The sequence below is a fragment of the Melospiza georgiana genome, chromosome 33, assembly GCF_028018845.1.
Source record: "Melospiza georgiana isolate bMelGeo1 chromosome 33, bMelGeo1.pri, whole genome shotgun sequence".
Lineage (NCBI taxonomy): Eukaryota > Metazoa > Chordata > Aves > Passeriformes > Passerellidae > Melospiza > Melospiza georgiana.
In genome coordinates, this window is record NC_080462.1 from 993838 (window position 1) to 1010063 (window position 16226).

Genomic DNA, 16226 nt, shown 5'->3' on the forward strand with positions numbered 1-16226 from the left:
GGATCCAGGAAAGTCAGCTGGGAATAAACACAGAGCGAGTTGAAGTGGGGCCATGCGGGGCCGTGCCAGGGCTGGAGGCGCCGTGCCCAGCCCCACCCTGGCACCCCGGGCATACCCCCCTTAGCATGGGGTGCCCGGCACAGGTCGGGGTGATGCTCCAGATGTGCCTCGAGGTGTCTCGGGATGCTGGGATGAAGCTGGAGGGGCCACCCAGGCTGCTGAGCGGCCGTGCCTCAGTTTCCCTTTGGCGCAGAGCAGCGCCGGGGGAGCAGCGGGGCTGTTTTTTGGGCTGGTTTTTGGGCTGGAGGAATGCAAAGCCAGCCCTGCAGGGAGCTCGGACGTGGGGCTGGGCCCGGGGGCGGTGGGTGGGGAGCGGGAATGTGCGGAGGCTCGGGGTGCAGCCGCTCTCTCCGTGCAGGATGCCGCTGCGGGCCGCGGTGCTGGCGCTGCACGCCGCGCTCCTGGCTGCGCTCCGGCCCGGAGACCCCAATGTGTGCAGCTACTGGGAGAGGTAAGGAGTGAGGGGACAGGGGAGGGGGACAGCGACAGCCCTGGGGTCTGCCAGAACCTGCAGTCACCCCGAATTTCCCCCCACCCGCAGCTTCACGGCGCCGGTGAAGGAATCCTACACCAAACCGCATGTGGTGCCCTCCAGCCAGCCCTGCCCCGGCGGGCTGGGGCTCCCCCTGCCCTGCCCGCAGCAAAGGTGGGAGCACCCCCAGAGCCCCTCGGGGACCGCAGGGTGTCCCCAGGGCCGTGGGGGGCTGGAGGGGACAAGGACAATGAGGCTGGAGGGGGAATGTCCCAGTGCAGGGTGTCCCCAGGGTCGTGGAGGGGCCGGAGGGGAGGACTGTCCCAGCTCAGGGTGTCCCCAGGGTCGTGGAGGGGCTGTCCCACCCCAGGGTGTCCCCAAGGACAGTGAGGGGGCTGGAGTGGGGCTGGGGAAGGGGCTGGAGTGGGGTTACCCCAATCTCAAGGCGCTGTCCCAATGTCGGTGTCCCCAAGCTCACGGAGGGGCTGCAGAGGGTCTGTCCCCAAGGCTGGGGGCTGGGCAAGGGCAGTGCCAAGGGGCCACGGGGAGCTGAAGGGGGGTTATCCCAACACAGATGTCCCCAAGGCCCTGGGAGAACTGCAGAGGGGCTGGGGGGGCTGTCCCAGTGTGGGGTGTCCCCAAGGGCAGGGTGACAGGGGGTCTGGGACAGCAGGCTGTCCCCAAGCCTTGGGTGGGGGGCTGTCCCCAAGGCCAGGGGGGCTGTCCCAGTGCAGGCTGTCCCCAAGGGCAGGGAGTCTGAGAGGGCTGTGCAAGTGCAGCATGTCCCCAAGCCCTGGGAGGACAAGGGGGCTGTCCCAACACAGGGTGTCCCCAAAGCCCTGGGAGGACTGGAGGAGGGCTGTCCCCAAGGCCAGGGTGACAGGAGGGGACCAGAGGGGCTCTCCCAGTGCAGGCTGTCCCCAAGGCCAGGGGCACAGGGACACCGGGGTCTGTCCCAGCTCAGGCTGTCCCCAGTCTCTGGTATCAGGGCTGTCCCCAAGGCCAGGGGGCTGTCCCAGCTCAGGCTGTCCCCAAGGGCAGGGGCACAGGGACACTGGGGGTGTCCCAGCTCGGGCTGTCCCCGGTCCCTGGCGCCCAGGACAGCCCTCTCACGGTGGCCCCTGGTGGCACAGGGTGCAGTACCGCACCGAGTACCGCCTGGCCGTGCGCACCGACTACCGGCGGCGCTACCAGTGCTGCCAGGGCTACTACGAGAGCCGCGACTCGTGTGTCCGTGAGTGGGGCCGGGGCTCGGGCGGGCCCTGGGGCGGTGTCCCCAGAGCTGCGGGGTGTCCCCAGAGCTCCCTGGGGACGCTCCATGCCGTGTCCCCCCAGCTCACTGCAGCCAGGAGTGCGTCCACGGGCGCTGCGTGGCTCCCGAGCTGTGCCAGTGCGAGCCGGGCTGGCGCGGGCCCAGCTGCTCCAGCGGTGAGGGCACGGCTGGGTGGGCGCTGCTGGGGTGGCACTGCTGGGGGGCACAGTTGGGTGGGCACAACTGGAGTTGGTGGGCACAGCTGGGGTGGTTGGGCACAGCTTGGGGGGCACAGCGGAGTGAGTGGGCACGGCTGGGGTGGGTGGGCACGGCTGGGGTGGGTGGGCACAGCTGGGGGTTGCAGATGGGGCACTGGGCTGCTCTGTAGGGCTGGGCAGCCATGGTGGGGCACCCAAAGGGTTAATGGGGATGGGATGGGGGTGAGGAGTGCATGGAATGGGAATGGCAATGGGATGGAGACGGGGTGGGCTGGGAATGGTGTTGGGTGAGAAGAGAATGGGATGGGCATGGAGGATGGGATGGGATGGGATGGGATGGGATGGGATAGGATGGGATGGGATGGGATGGGATGGGATGGGATGGGATGGGATGGGATGGGATGGGGAGGAATGGGGATGGAGAACGGGATGGGATGGGTTGAGATGGGGATGGAGACTGGGATGGGTTGGGATGGGATGGGATGGGATGGGCTGGGATGGGGATGGAGAACGGGATGGGCTGGGATGGGGATGGAGAACAGGATGGGATGGGTTGAGATGGGGATGGAGACTGGGATGGGTTGGGATGGGATGGGATGGGATGGGGATGGAATTTGGGATGGGGAGGAATGGGGATGGAGGGCAGGATGGGATGGGTTGAGATGGGGATGGAGACTGGGATGGGATGGGATGGGATGGGATGGGATGGGATGGGATGGGATGGGATGGGATGGGATGGGCTGGGATGGGGATGGAGAACGGGATGGGCTGGGTTGGGATGGGGATGGAGATTTGGATGGGGAGGTAAAGAGGATGGGAATGGGGTAGGGATGGATGGGAATGGGGTAGGAGTAGAGATGGGATGAGGATGGGATTGGAATGTGGATGAAGATAAGAAAGGGACATGATGGGAATGGACATAGAATGAGGATGGGGTGGGGAGGATGGCATGGCATGGCATGGGGACAAGATGGGGACTGAATGGGCATGGATGGAGGGTTGGCAATGACGTGGGATCGATGGGATGGGATGAGATGGGACGGGATGGGATGGGATGGATGGGATGGATGGGATGGGATGGGATGGGATGGGATCAATGGGATGGGATGGGATGGGATGGGATGGGATGGGATGGGATCAATGGGATGGGATGGGATGGGAGGGGATGGGATGGGATGGGCTGGATGGGATGGGATGGGATGGATGGGATGGGATGGATGGGATGGGATCAATGGGATGGGATGGGATGGGATGGGATGGATGGGATGGGATCGATGGGATGGGATGGGATGGATGGGATGGGATGGAGATGGGATGGATGGGACGGGATGGGATGGGATGGGATGGGATGGGATGGATGGGATGGGACGGGATGGGATGGGATGTTTTGGGATGGGACAAGATGGAATGGGACAGGATGGAACAGGAAGAACCTCCTCTCTCCCCCGTGCAGAGTGTGATGAGCATTCCTGGGGGCCCGACTGTGCTCGGCGCTGCCCCTGCCACCACGGAGCCCCTTGTGACCCCCTGACCGGGCTCTGCTCCTGTCCCCCCGGCTTCACCGGCCCCCTGTGCAGCCAGCCGTGCCCACCTGGCACCTACGGGCAGAGCTGCCAGCTGTCCTGCCCCTGCCACCACCAGGCTCCCTGCAACGCCTCCACCGGCGCCTGCCTCTGTCCCCCAGGGCTCAGTGGCCCCCTGTGAGTTGGGACCCTCCCTCTGTGCCCTCCCCTCCCCTGCCAGCCCCAGGCGGGGCCCTGCTCACCCCTGAACCCCCACAGCTGCGAGGTGCCCTGCCCTGAGGGCATGTCCTGTGCCACCTCCTGTCCGTGCCAGAACGGGGGCATCTGCCACCCCTCCAGCAGCAGCACCTGCGTCTGCCCCCACGGATGGATGGTAGGTGGGCTGTGCCCCCGCTCTGAACGCGCTCTCTGCCTCAGTTTCCCCCGCTGACCCCGGCGCTCTTTTGCAGGGGGAGATCTGCTCCGTGCCGTGCCCACCCGGGCGCTTTGGGCCCGGCTGCCAGGGCTGGTGTGGGTGCCACAATGGGGGGCACTGTGACCCCCTCGGGGGGCAGTGCCAGTGCAGCCCTGGCTACACTGGAGAGCAGTGAGCAGGGGGAAAATGGGGTGAAAATGGGGAAAAATGGGGGGAAATGGGGGAAAAATGCAGGAGAATGGGGAAAAAATGGGGAAAAATGGGAGTGAAATGGGGGGAAATGGGGGGAAAATGGGGGAAAATGGGGGGAAATGGGGGAAAAAATGGGGGGGAAATGGGGGGAAATGGGGAAAATAGGGGAAAAATGGGGAGAAATGGGGGAAAATGGGGAGAAAATGGGGGGAGAATGGGGGAGAATGGGAAAAAATGGGGGAAAATTGGGGAAAAAATGGGGGGGAAATGGGGGAAAAATGGGGGGGAATGGGGGGACAATGGGGGAAAAATGGGGAAAAATGGGGGGAAATGGGGAAAATAGGGGAAAAATGGGGAGAAATGGGGAAAATGGGGGGAAAATGCAGGAGAATGGGGAAAAATGGGGAAAATGGGGAGAAATGGGGGGAAATGGGGGGAAATGGGCAAAAAATGGGGAAAAATGGGGGGGAAATGGGGGGACAATGGGGGGAAAATGGGGGAAATGGGAAAAAATGGGGGGAAATGGGGAAAATAGGGGGAAATGGGGGAAAACGGGGGGAAATGGGGAGAAAATGGGGGAAAATGGGGAGAAATGGGGGAAATGGGGAAAAATGGGGAAAATGGGGAAAAATGGGGAAAATGGGGAAAAATGGGGAAATGGGGAAAAATGGGGGAAAATGGGGGAAAATGGGGAAAAAATGGGAAAATGGGGGAAAATGGGGAAAATGGGGCTGGGGGTCTGAGGGGATGGGGGATGGAGGGGCCCCTGGATTGTGCGGGCACTGGGGGTACATTTTGGGGTGGGGAGGGGAATGAGGGGCTGGGGGATTGGGGGTACAGGGGCTTGGAAGGCCGAAGGGATGGGGGCAGGGGGAGGGGACATTTGGGGACAGGGGGGCCATGCTCTGGGAGCAGGTGGAGATGGAGGTGCACGGGGAGGGGCATCAAAGGGCAGGGCACATGGGTGATGGGGATGTGGCACATGGGGACAGGGCCACCACAACGCCCTGCATGCGTGCCAGGCACCCCCAGTGTGGCAGGCAGCGATGTGGATGCCCTCAGCTCAGCGCTGGGGGTACCCCAACTCTTGGCGGGGCTGTGCCACCACATGTGCCCCCCCCGCAGGTGCCAGGAGAGGTGCCCGGCGGGGCGGTACGGGCAGGACTGCCGGGAGAGCTGTGACTGTGCCAACGGTGGGCAGTGCTTCCACGTGGACGGGGGCTGCCTGTGCGAGGCCGGGTTCCAGGGCAGCCGCTGCGAGGAGCGGCACTGCCAGCCCGGCCTCTACGGGCTGCACTGCGAGAGCCGCTGCCTCTGCCACCCGCAGCACAGCCTCAGGTACTGCAGGGAGCCCGGCCTGGCATTTCCACTCCATGCCGGTGTTCCCATCCCAACCTGGTATCGCCATCCCATCCCAACACCCCAATCGCACCCCAACATCCCCGGCCCACCCCGGCGTCCCCAGCCCATCCCGGTCTCTCCATCCCACCTTGGCATTCCTATCACACCCTGGCACCCACATCCCACCCTGGCATCCCCAGCCCACCCCAAGACACCCAGCCCAGCTCCCCCATCCCATCCTGGCACCCCAATCCCACCCCAGCATCTGCAGCCCAGCCCAATATCCCAATCCCATCCCAACACCCCCTTCCTACCCCAACATCCCCATCCCACCCCAGCATCCCAATCCCATCCTGGCACTCCAATCCCACATGAACATTCCCATCCCACCCCAACACCCCCATCCCACCCCAACATCCCTACCCCAACACCCCAATCCCACCCCAAAACCCCCATCTGATCCTGGCACCCCAATCCCACATGAACATTCCCATCCCACCCCAAGACCCCAATCCCATCCCAGCATCCCCATCCCATCCCATCCTGGCACCCCAATGCCACCCCAGCATCCCCATCCTGTCCTGGCACCCTGATTCCACCTCAACATCCCCATCCCATCCCAGCATCCCAATCCCATTCCATCCTGGCACCCTTATGCCACCCCAGCATCTGCAGCCCACCCCAAAATCCCAATCCTGTCCCAACACCCCCTTCCTACCCCAACGTCCCCATCCCACCCCAGCATCCCAATCCCATCCCACCCTGGCACTCCAATCCCACTCCAACACCCTCGTGCCATCCTGGCATCCCCATCCCACGCTGTCATTCCAACCCACCCCAACACCCCCATCCCATCCTGGCACCCCAATCCTACCCCAAACCCCCAATCCTACCCCACCCCAACAGCCCCATCCCATCCTGGCACCCCAATCCCACCCAAACACCCCCATCCCACCCCAGAATCTCCAGCCCACCCCAATACCCACAGCCCACCCTGTCATTCCAGCCCACCCAAACACCCCCATCCCATCCTGGCACCTGAATCCCGCCCCAACACCCTAATGCCACCCCAAAACCCTCATCCCACCCTGGCATCCCCATCCGACCCCAGCATCCCAATCCCACCCGGGCACCCCAACACCTCAATCCCATCCTGGCACCTGAATCCCGCCCCAACACCCTAATACCACCCCAAAACCCTCATCCCACCCTGGCATCCCCATCCCACCCTGGCATCCCCATCCCACCCTGGCATCCCAATCCCACCCTGGCACCCCAACACCTCAGTCCCATCCTGGCACCTGAATCCATACTGGGAGCACTGGGGTTCTGAGCGTGCCCTGTACTGGGAGCACTGGGGTTCTGATTGTGCACCATACTGGGAGCACTGGGGTTCTGAGTGTGCACCATACTGGGAGCACTGGGGTTCTGAGCGTGCTCCATACTGGGAGCACTGGGGTTCTGAACGTGCACTGTACTGGGAGCACTGGTGTTCTGAGCGTGCTCCATACTGGGAGCACTGGGGTTCTGATTGTGCACCATACTGGGAGCACTGGGGTTCTGAGCGTGCACCAGTGTGCCATACTGGGAGCACTGGGGTTCTGAGCATGCACCAGTGTGCCCTGTACTGGGAGCACTGGTGTTCTGAGTGTGCTCCATACTGGGAGCGCTGGTGTTCTGATTGTGCACCGTACTGGGAGCACTGGTGTTTGAGCATGCACCAGTGTGCCCTGTACTGGGAGCACTGGGGTTCTGAGCGTGCACCAGTGTGCCATGCTGGGAGAACTGGGGTTCTGAGCATGATCCATACTGGGAGCACTGGGGTTCTGAACATGATCCATACTGGGAGCACTGGTGTTCTGAGCGTGCACCAGTGTGCCATACTGGGAGCACTGGTGTTCTGAGCATGCAGTGTACTGGGAGCACTGGTGTTCTGAGCGTGCACCAGTGCACCATACTGGGAGAACTGGGGTTCTGTGCGTGCACCAGTGTGCCATACTGGGAGCACTGGAGTTCTGAGTATGCACCAGTGTGCCATGCTGGGAGCACTGGGGTTCTGAGTGTGCCCTGTACTGGGAGCACTGGGGTTCTGAGCATGATCCATACTGGGAGCACTGGTGTTCTGAGCATGCACCAGTGTGCCATACTGGGAGCACTGGTGTTCTGAGCATGCAGTGTACTGGGAGCACTGGTGTTCTGAGCGTGCACCAGTGTGCTCCATACTGGGAGCACTGGTGTTCTGAGTGTGCACCAGTGTGCCATACTGGGAGCACTGGTGTTCTGAGCGTGCACCAATGTGCCCTGTACTGGGAGCACTGGTGTTCTGAGCGTGCCCCAGTGTGCCATACTGGGAGCACTGGTGTTCTGAGCGTGCACCAGTGCGCCATACTGGGAGCACTGGTGTCCTGAGCATGCACCAGTGTGCCATACTGGAAGCACTGGTGTTCTGAGCGTGCACCAGTGTGCCATACTGGGAGCACTGGTGTTCTGAGCGTGCCCCCCCAGCTGCCACCCGATGCTCGGGGAGTGCCTCTGCCTGCCGGGCTGGGCTGGGCTCTACTGCAACGAGAGCTGCCCCCCGGGCTCCTTCGGGCCCGGCTGCCTGCACAGCTGCCTCTGCCTGCACGGGGGGGTCTGCGACGGGACCACCGGGCACTGCCACTGCCCCCCCGGCTACACGGTGAGGGGCTGGGGGCAATGGAGGGGGCTGGGGGCAATGGAGGGGTCTCTGGGCAATGGATGGTTTGGAGGAGGGGTCTGGGTGGTGCTGGAGAGTTCTGGGGGCAATGGGGGAGTTTGGAGGGTGGGGGAGAGGTGGGTCTGGTTGCTGCTGGAGGGGTCACCTGGGCTCTGGAGAGTTCTGGGGGCAATGGAGGGGTCTGGATGGTTTGGAGGGTGGGCAAGCATGGGGGTCTGGGCATTCTTGGGAGAAATTTGGGGTCTGGGCAATCCTGGGGGGGAAAGGGGAGTCTGGGCATCTCTGGAGGAAATATGGAACTCTGGGCATCCCTGGGGGAAATGTGGGGTCTGGGCATCCTCAGGGATGGGCTGGCGGTCTGGTTATCTCTGAGGGCAGTTTCAGGGTCTGGGCATCCTTTGGAGGGCGATTTGGGGGTCTGGGTGACCCTGGGGAAAGCTTGGTGTTCCCACGGGAGAATGGGGGTTTGGGGGTTGCCCACTTTCCCTACAGCACCAGCTTACCCCCAGACACATGAATGCTTTCCCAGCCCTGGCCAGGGGCTCTGGTTTGTCCTGAACTCTTGTTCCCCACACCCAGGACGAGCACTGCTCCTCCCTGTGTCCCCCCAACACCTTCGGGGTGAACTGCTCGGGGCTCTGCTCCTGCCAGCACAGCCTGGCCTGCTCCCCTCTCGACGGCTCCTGCTTCTGCAAGGAAGGTGAGAACCCCTCCCTCTGTGCCCTCCCCTCCTCTGCCAGGGCCCTGCTCGCCCCCTGCCCTGAGGGGATGCCCTGTGCCACCCCCTGTCCCTGCCAGAACGGGGACATCTGCCACCCTCCAGCAGCAGCACCTGCGTCCTGGTGCTCACCAGATCCTGGCGTGTCGGGGTCTTAAACTGGTCAGGGTGACCCCGAGAAAAGTTCCAAAGTTTCTTTTCTCAGCCCGGTGCTTGAAGAAGGAGTCAGGGCTCTTCATTTCTCGGTCTCAAGGTTGTTTATTTTATCTTATCTAGAAAAAATTTTCTCCTGCCCTGCCAAGGTCAGCTCAGCAAGACAGTCCAGGCACTCTGCCTGCCCCTGGGCAGTGTTATGTCTTTATACAAAAAACTACCTCTACAATATTTACAATTACTTTCCAATACCTGTCACCTGTGTTAGACAGTGAGCTTCTACTCTACACCAATCTAAAAGTGCCACCATCACAGCAGAAGATGGAGGCCAAGAAAAAGAAGGAGAAAGGCTGGGCACACTCAGATTCCTCCATCTTGCCTCCTGAACCCCCATTCTAAAAACCCCAAAAAGTCTATTTTTCACCCTGTGATAAATTCACTATCATTCTACTTAAACTCTTGTGGCTTGTAACTCCTCACACAAAGCTGGTAATTGTTTCCAGCCCTTGGGGTGGTGTTAATTTTTAATACTAAAACCAATGTGTACAATATTTACAATTACTTCCCAATACCTATCACCTATGGTAGACAGTGAGCTTCTACTCTAAACCAATCCAAAAGTGGCACCATCACAGCAGAAGATGGAGGCCAAGAAGAAGAAGGAGAAAGGCTGGACACATCCAGATTCCTCCATCTTGCCTCCTGAACCCCCATTCTGAAAACCCCAAAAAATCTATTTTTCACCCTGTGATAACTTCACTATTATTGTACTTAATTTGTCATGGCTTGCAGATCTTCATCTAAGGTTGGTCATTTTCTCCATAGGTCATAATCAAACCCACAGGGGCATTTTGGGCTCTGTGCCAGGGTCCCTGAGCCCCCTGGCAGGGGTTGCAGCCACCCAGGACAGCCAGAGGGATGTGCTGGGTGCTGGCATTGAGGTGTCCCTGTCCCCATCCCCACACCCACCCGTGTCCCTTCATCCCACCCCACAGGCTGGCACGGACCTGACTGCTCCCTGCCCTGCCCCGCTGGCACTTGGGGTGCCGGCTGCAACCGGAGCTGTGACTGTGCCCATGGGGCACCCTGCGACCCCCAGAGCGGGACCTGCCACTGCCCCCCGGGCTGGCAGGGCCCTCAGTGCCTGCAGCCGTGCCCGGTGAGTGCTGCTGGCTCTGCTGGTGCTGCTGGCACCGGGGTTGGTGCCACCAGCCCGTGCTGAGTGCCTGCCTGTCCCTGTGCTGCAGAACGGGACGTTTGGCGCGGGCTGTGGGCAGCGCTGCGTCTGTGCCCACGCTGACGGATGTGACCCCGAGACAGGAGAGTGCCACTGCCAGCCTGGCTGGACAGGTAAAGGGGACACCAGGGCTGTTGGAGCACCTTGGGGCTGGCTGGTACCAGTATGGGACTGTTGGACCACCTTATGGTCCCAGTATGGGGCTGTTGGACCACCTTGTGGTGTGGATTATTGAACGACCTCGGGGCTGTTGGACGACCTTGGGGCTGGCTGGTCCCAGTATGGAATTACTGGACCACCCTGTGGCTGGTGGTCCCATTATGGGATTATTCGGCCACCTTGGGGCTGACTGGTCCCAGTATGAATTTTTGGACCACCTTGGGGCTGGCTGGTCCCAGTATGGGACTATTGGACCACCTTGTGGTTCCAGTATGGGGTATTGGACCACCTGGTGGCTGAATGGTCCCATTAGGGGGCTGTTGGACCACCCTGTGGCTGGTGGTCCCATTATGGGATTATTGGGCCACCTTGTGGCTGACTGGTCCCAGTATGAATTTTTGGACCACCTTGTGGCTGACTGGTCCCAGTATGAATTTTTGGACCACCTTATGGATGACTGGTCCCAGTATGAATTTTTGGACCACCTTATGGGTGACTGGTCCCAGTATGGTGCTGTTGGACCACCCTGTGGTCCCCGTACAGGGTTATTGCACCACCCCCTCCTCAGGAGGAGCCCATGGTGCCCTCAGCCCTGATTTCCCCTCTCTCCCCTCCCTGCAGGGCAGCAGTGCAAGCAGGGCTGTCCCCAGGGCTCCTGGGGCCGGGGCTGCCTCATGTCCTGTTCGTGCCGCAACGGAGCCTCCTGCTCGCCCCAGGACGGGTCCTGCACCTGCACCCCGGGGTTCCGCGGGCCCAGCTGCCAGCGCCGTGAGTCAGCACCCCACAAACTCCACCTTGCTGCTCCTGATCCTTCGGGATCCAGGCCAAGCTCGTTCCTCTGTCCCCAGCCTGTCCCACCGGCCGCTACGGCAAGCGCTGCTCGCTGAGCTGCTCCTGCGCCAACGGCTCCTGGTGCCACCCCACCAACGGCTCCTGCCTCTGCAGCCCGGGCTGGCGGGGGCCCCGCTGTGCCCAGCGTGAGTGGGGGGTCGGGGGGAAGCAAGGTGCCCTTGGTTTGGGTCGGGGGAGCAAGAGAGAACTGCCCGTGGTCACCTGCGTGGTTCTGGCCTGGGCAGTTCTGGTCTGGGCAGTATGGAGCCATACAGGCCCCTGTGGACCTCCATGATCCTGGCCACCTTGGGGCTGACTGGTCCCAGTATGGTGCTGTTGAACCACATTGTGGTCCCAGTATGGGGCTATTGGACCACCTTGGGGCTGACTGGCCCCAGTATGGGGCTATTGTTCCACCTTGTGGTCCCAGTATGGGGCTGTTGGATCCCTCCAGTATGAGGCTATTGTTCCACCTTGTGATCCCAGTATGGGGTTATTGGACCACCTTGGGGCTGTCTGGTCCCACTATGGAGCTATTGGGTCACCCTGTGGCTGACTGGTCCCAGTATGGAGTTATTGGACCACCTTGTGGCTCATTGGTCCAAGTATTGGGTATTGGATCACCTTGTGGTCCCAGTTTGGGGTATTGTTCCACCTGGGGGCTGACTGGTCCCAGTATAGGGCTATTGTTCCACCCAGTGCTCCCAGTATGGGGCTGTTGTTCCACCCTGTGGTCCCAGTATGAGCTGTATGGTTCCGCTGTGTCCCCAGCCTGTCCCCCCGGCACCTTTGGCCTCCAGTGTGAGCAGCTCTGCCACTGTCCCCACAACGCCACCTGTGACCCCACCAACGGGACGTGTCCCTGCGCCCCAGGCACAACCGGGCCCCACTGTGAGGCTGGTGAGTGGGAGTAGGGCGGGGGTCCCCAGGGGTTATTGGACCACCCTGTGGCTACTGGTCCCAGTATGGGGCTGTTGGACCACCTTGTGGTCCAAGTATGGGGCTATTGGGGCAATCCAATCCCATCCCATTGATCCCATTGATCCCATCCCATCTCATGCCATTGATCCCATTTATCCCATCCCATCCCATCGATCCCATGCCATTGATCCTATCCCAATCCCATCCCAATCCCATCCCATCTCATCCCATCCCAATCCCAATCCCATCCCATCCCATCCCCAACCCAACCTAACCCATTGATCCCATCCCATCCCATCCCATCCCATCCCATCCCATCCCATCCCATCCCATCCCATCGATCCCATGCCATTGATCCCATCCCAATCCCATTGATCCCATCCCAATCCCATCCCAATCCCATTGATCCCATCCCATTGATCCCATCCCATCCCATCAATCCCATGCCATTGATCCCATCCCAATCCCATCCCAATCCCAATCCCATCCCCAACCCAACCCAACCCACTGATCCCATCCCATGCCATTGATCCCATCCCATCCCATCCCAATCCCATCCCATCCCATCCCATCTCATCGCATCCCAATCCCAATCCCAATCCCATCCCCAACCCAACCCAACCCAACCCAATCCATTGATCCCATGCCATTGATCCCATCCCATGCCATTCATCCCATCCCATCCCATCCCAATCCCATCCCCAACCCAACCCAACCCCACCCAATCCAATCCATTGATCCCATCCCATTGATCCCATCCCATCCCATTGATCCCATCCCCATCCCATTGATCTCATCCCATCCCATCCCATCCCATCCCATTGATCCCATCCCCATCCCAGTTATCCCATCCCATCCCAATCCCATCCCCAACCCAACCCCAACCCTTTTCCCATCCCTGCCCCAGTTTATCCCTGCCCCACACCCAGGACTGACACTTGTCCCCACCAGGGCATCCTGACGTGCCCTACACCATGGAGCCAGCCCCCCCTGCAGCCTCCAGCCCCCTGGGCATGGTGCTGAGCCTGGTGGCCCTGGTGGTGCTGCTGGTGGCCGTGGTGGTCACAGCCCTGTGCTACCACCGCTGGCACAAGGACAAGGAGCGGCGGCACCTGGCCGTGGCTTACCGAGCAGGACAGACGGACACCTCTGACTACATGGTGCCAGGTCAGCATGGCGTGGTGGGGTTTGGCCCCAGCCCTGGTGGCTCTCTGGCGGCAGGCTGTCACCTCAGGCACCGCTCGTGTCCCTCCAGATGTGCCCCCCAGCCACCATGCCCACTACTACTCCAACCCCAGCTACCACACGCTGTCCCAGTGCCCGCTGCCAGCCCCCGGTGCCCAGGACAGAGCCAGCAGCTCCCTCAAGGTATGCCAGGCTGTGGCACAGCACAGCACAGTGTGGGGCACCACTGCCACCTCCTTTGAGGCCAAGCCGTTCCCTTTTTGGGCTCCAGGTGCCTGGCACCCAGCTGTTCCCTGGCATGGAGAGACCCTACAGCCCCGAGGGCAATGCCACGCTGCCTCCTGACTGGAAACACCTCGGGGCATCAGCCCTGGGTACCAGGGGTAAGGAGGGGGTGGAGGGGCAGATCCACAGTGGGGTGGGCACCTGAGTCCCCTGGGAAGGGGCTGGGATGGGGTCACCTTCATGCTGGGGGGAAGATGAGGCAGAGAGGATCCCAAATGTGCCCCCTAAACAGGGAGGCAGCTGGACAGGAGCTACACCTACAGCCACGGCCTGAGGAAGGGGGACAGCAAAGGTGGGAGTGGGATGGAGAAAGGGATGGAACAGGGATGGGGTGGGGATGGGATAAACTGGGCCTGGGGCAGGGGTGGGAAAAGGATTGGGGATGGGGATGGGGATGGGGTTGGGATTGGGGTTGGGATTGGGATGGAGTGGGATGGGATCAATGGGATAGGATGGGATCGATGGAATGGAATGGAATCAATGGGGTGGGATGAGATGGGGTGGGACCAGTGGGATGGGATCGATGGGATGGGATGGGATGGGATGGGATCAGTGGGATCAATGGGATGGGATGGGATCAACGGGATGGGATGGGATAGGATCAATGGGATGGGATGGAATGGGAACAATGGGATGGGATGGGATCAATGGGATGGGATGGGATGGGATCAATGGGATGGGATGGGATGGGATGGGATGGGATGGGATGGGATGGGATGGGATGGGATGGGATGGGATGGGATGGGATGGGATGGCATGGGATGGGATGGGATGGGATGGGATGGGATGGGAGGGGAGGGGATGGGATGGATGGGATGGGATTGATGGGATGGGATGGAATGGGATCAATGGGATGGGATGGGATGGGATGGGATGGAATGGGATCAATGGGATGGGATGGGATGGGATGGGATGGGATGGGATCAGTGGGATGGGATGGGATCAATGGGATGGGATGGGATGGGATCAATGGGATGGGATGGGATGGGATGGGATGGGATGGGATGGGATGGGATGGGATGGGATGGGATGGGATGGCATGGCATGGCATGGCATGGCATGGCATGGGATGGGATGGCATGGGATGGGATGGCATGGGATGGGATGGCATGGGATGGGATGGGGAAGTGACAGAATTTGCCACATTGTGGAAGGGACAGGGATGGGCTGGGATGGTGAAGAGTCAGGGATGGTTTGGGGATGGGCTGGAACAGGACTGGACTAGGGTGGGGATGGGGAAGGGACAGGGATGGGACTGGGACTTTCCTGAGACACATCTTCTCCTTCTCCCCTGTGCTCCCTGCCATGGGGGAGACCCCCAACTCCTTGTTCCCCAGAGCACCCCTGGGAGGGGCTGAGGGCCAGCGCCAGCTCCCTGGCCAGTGAGAACCCCTACGCCACCATCAAGGAGCTGCCCCCTGCCACTGCCAAGGCCCACGAGGCCAGCTACATGGAGATGAAATCCCCTGTGCAGAGGGAGATGTCCTACGCCGAGATCGGGCTCCTTGAGGAGCCACCACAGCAGGGTATGGCTGGGCATCCCCTCACCCTGGTGGCCCTGGTGGCCCTGGTGCTCAGTGGGGTCACAATCCCAGTGATGGGGAGTAGAGAGCCCCAGGAAGGGAACAGCCTTGGTGACAGCCCTGGGGGGACATGACCCTGGTGGCAGCAGCTCAGGGATGGGTTGGGGGTCTGGTTATCTCTGAGGGCAGTTTCAGGGTCTGGGCATCCTTTGGGGGCATCTTTGGGGGGCAACCTGGGGATCTGGGCAACCCTGTGGGAAAAAGGTGAGTCTGGGCATTCTCAGGGATGGGTTGGGGGTCTGGTTATCTCTGAGGGCAGTTTCAGGGTCTGGGCATCCTTTGAGGGCATCTTTGGGGGGCAACCTGGGGATCTGGGCAACCCTGGGGAGAGTTTCCTGTGGGAGAATGGGGGTTTGGGGGTTGTCCACTTCCCCTACAGCACCAGGTTCCCCCCAGACACATGAATGCTTTCCCCAAGCCCTGAGCAAGGGTCAAGTGTGTGAATTCTTGGTCCCCACACACAGGACGAGCACTGCTCATGTGCCCATCAGTGACCTGGGGGGCAACGTGTCCCCTTTTCAGCCTTCTCCTGTCCCCACAGAGAGCTGTCCTGAAGTGCCTGAGGGCCCCCCCAGCAGAGACCCCCCCAGCCACTACGACTCCCCCAAGAACAGCCACATCCCCAGCCACTATGACGTGCCCCCCGTCCGCCACTACCCCCCGTCCCCACCGCTGCGCAGGAAGGACCGCTGAGGGACAAACAGAGGGACACAGAGGGACCAGCCACGAGGGGACAGGGTCCCTGTGGGGACTGCAGTTCCCTGGGACTGTTGCTGCTTCCCAGCGGGTGCTGAATAAAGGGTGTTTGGTGTGGATTTGGTGTTTGGTGTGGATTTGGTGTTTGGTGTTTGACCATGCTGGGAGGAAGGGGGAGACTGGTGGCGTCCCCAGGCTTGCTCTGGGTTCCCCCCAGCTCCCTCCAGGGTGGGAACACAAAAGATTTTGGGTCCTACTCAAAGTATGGCAGTGCCAGGAGTCAGGGT

The 16226-nt window shown here is 61.2% G+C and overlaps 1 protein-coding gene across 1 annotated transcript; it reads left to right on the forward strand.

The window, feature by feature from the left end:
• Nucleotides 1-419: 419 nt before the first annotated feature.
• Nucleotides 420-15984, forward strand: PEAR1 (platelet endothelial aggregation receptor 1). The gene is made up of 21 exons (XM_058043004.1): nt 420-511; nt 602-706; nt 1666-1766; nt 1868-1960; nt 3456-3702; nt 3784-3898; nt 3975-4111; nt 5258-5470; nt 7979-8153; nt 8751-8871; nt 10038-10201; nt 10290-10392; nt 11060-11206; nt 11287-11415; nt 12041-12169; nt 13142-13357; nt 13446-13558; nt 13647-13758; nt 13893-13952; nt 14998-15186; nt 15785-15984. Exons 1-21 carry the CDS (start codon nt 420-422, stop codon nt 15934-15936), a joined length of 2913 nt encoding a protein of 970 aa, XP_057898987.1. The 3' UTR covers nt 15937-15984.
• Nucleotides 15985-16226: the final 242 nt, after the last annotated feature.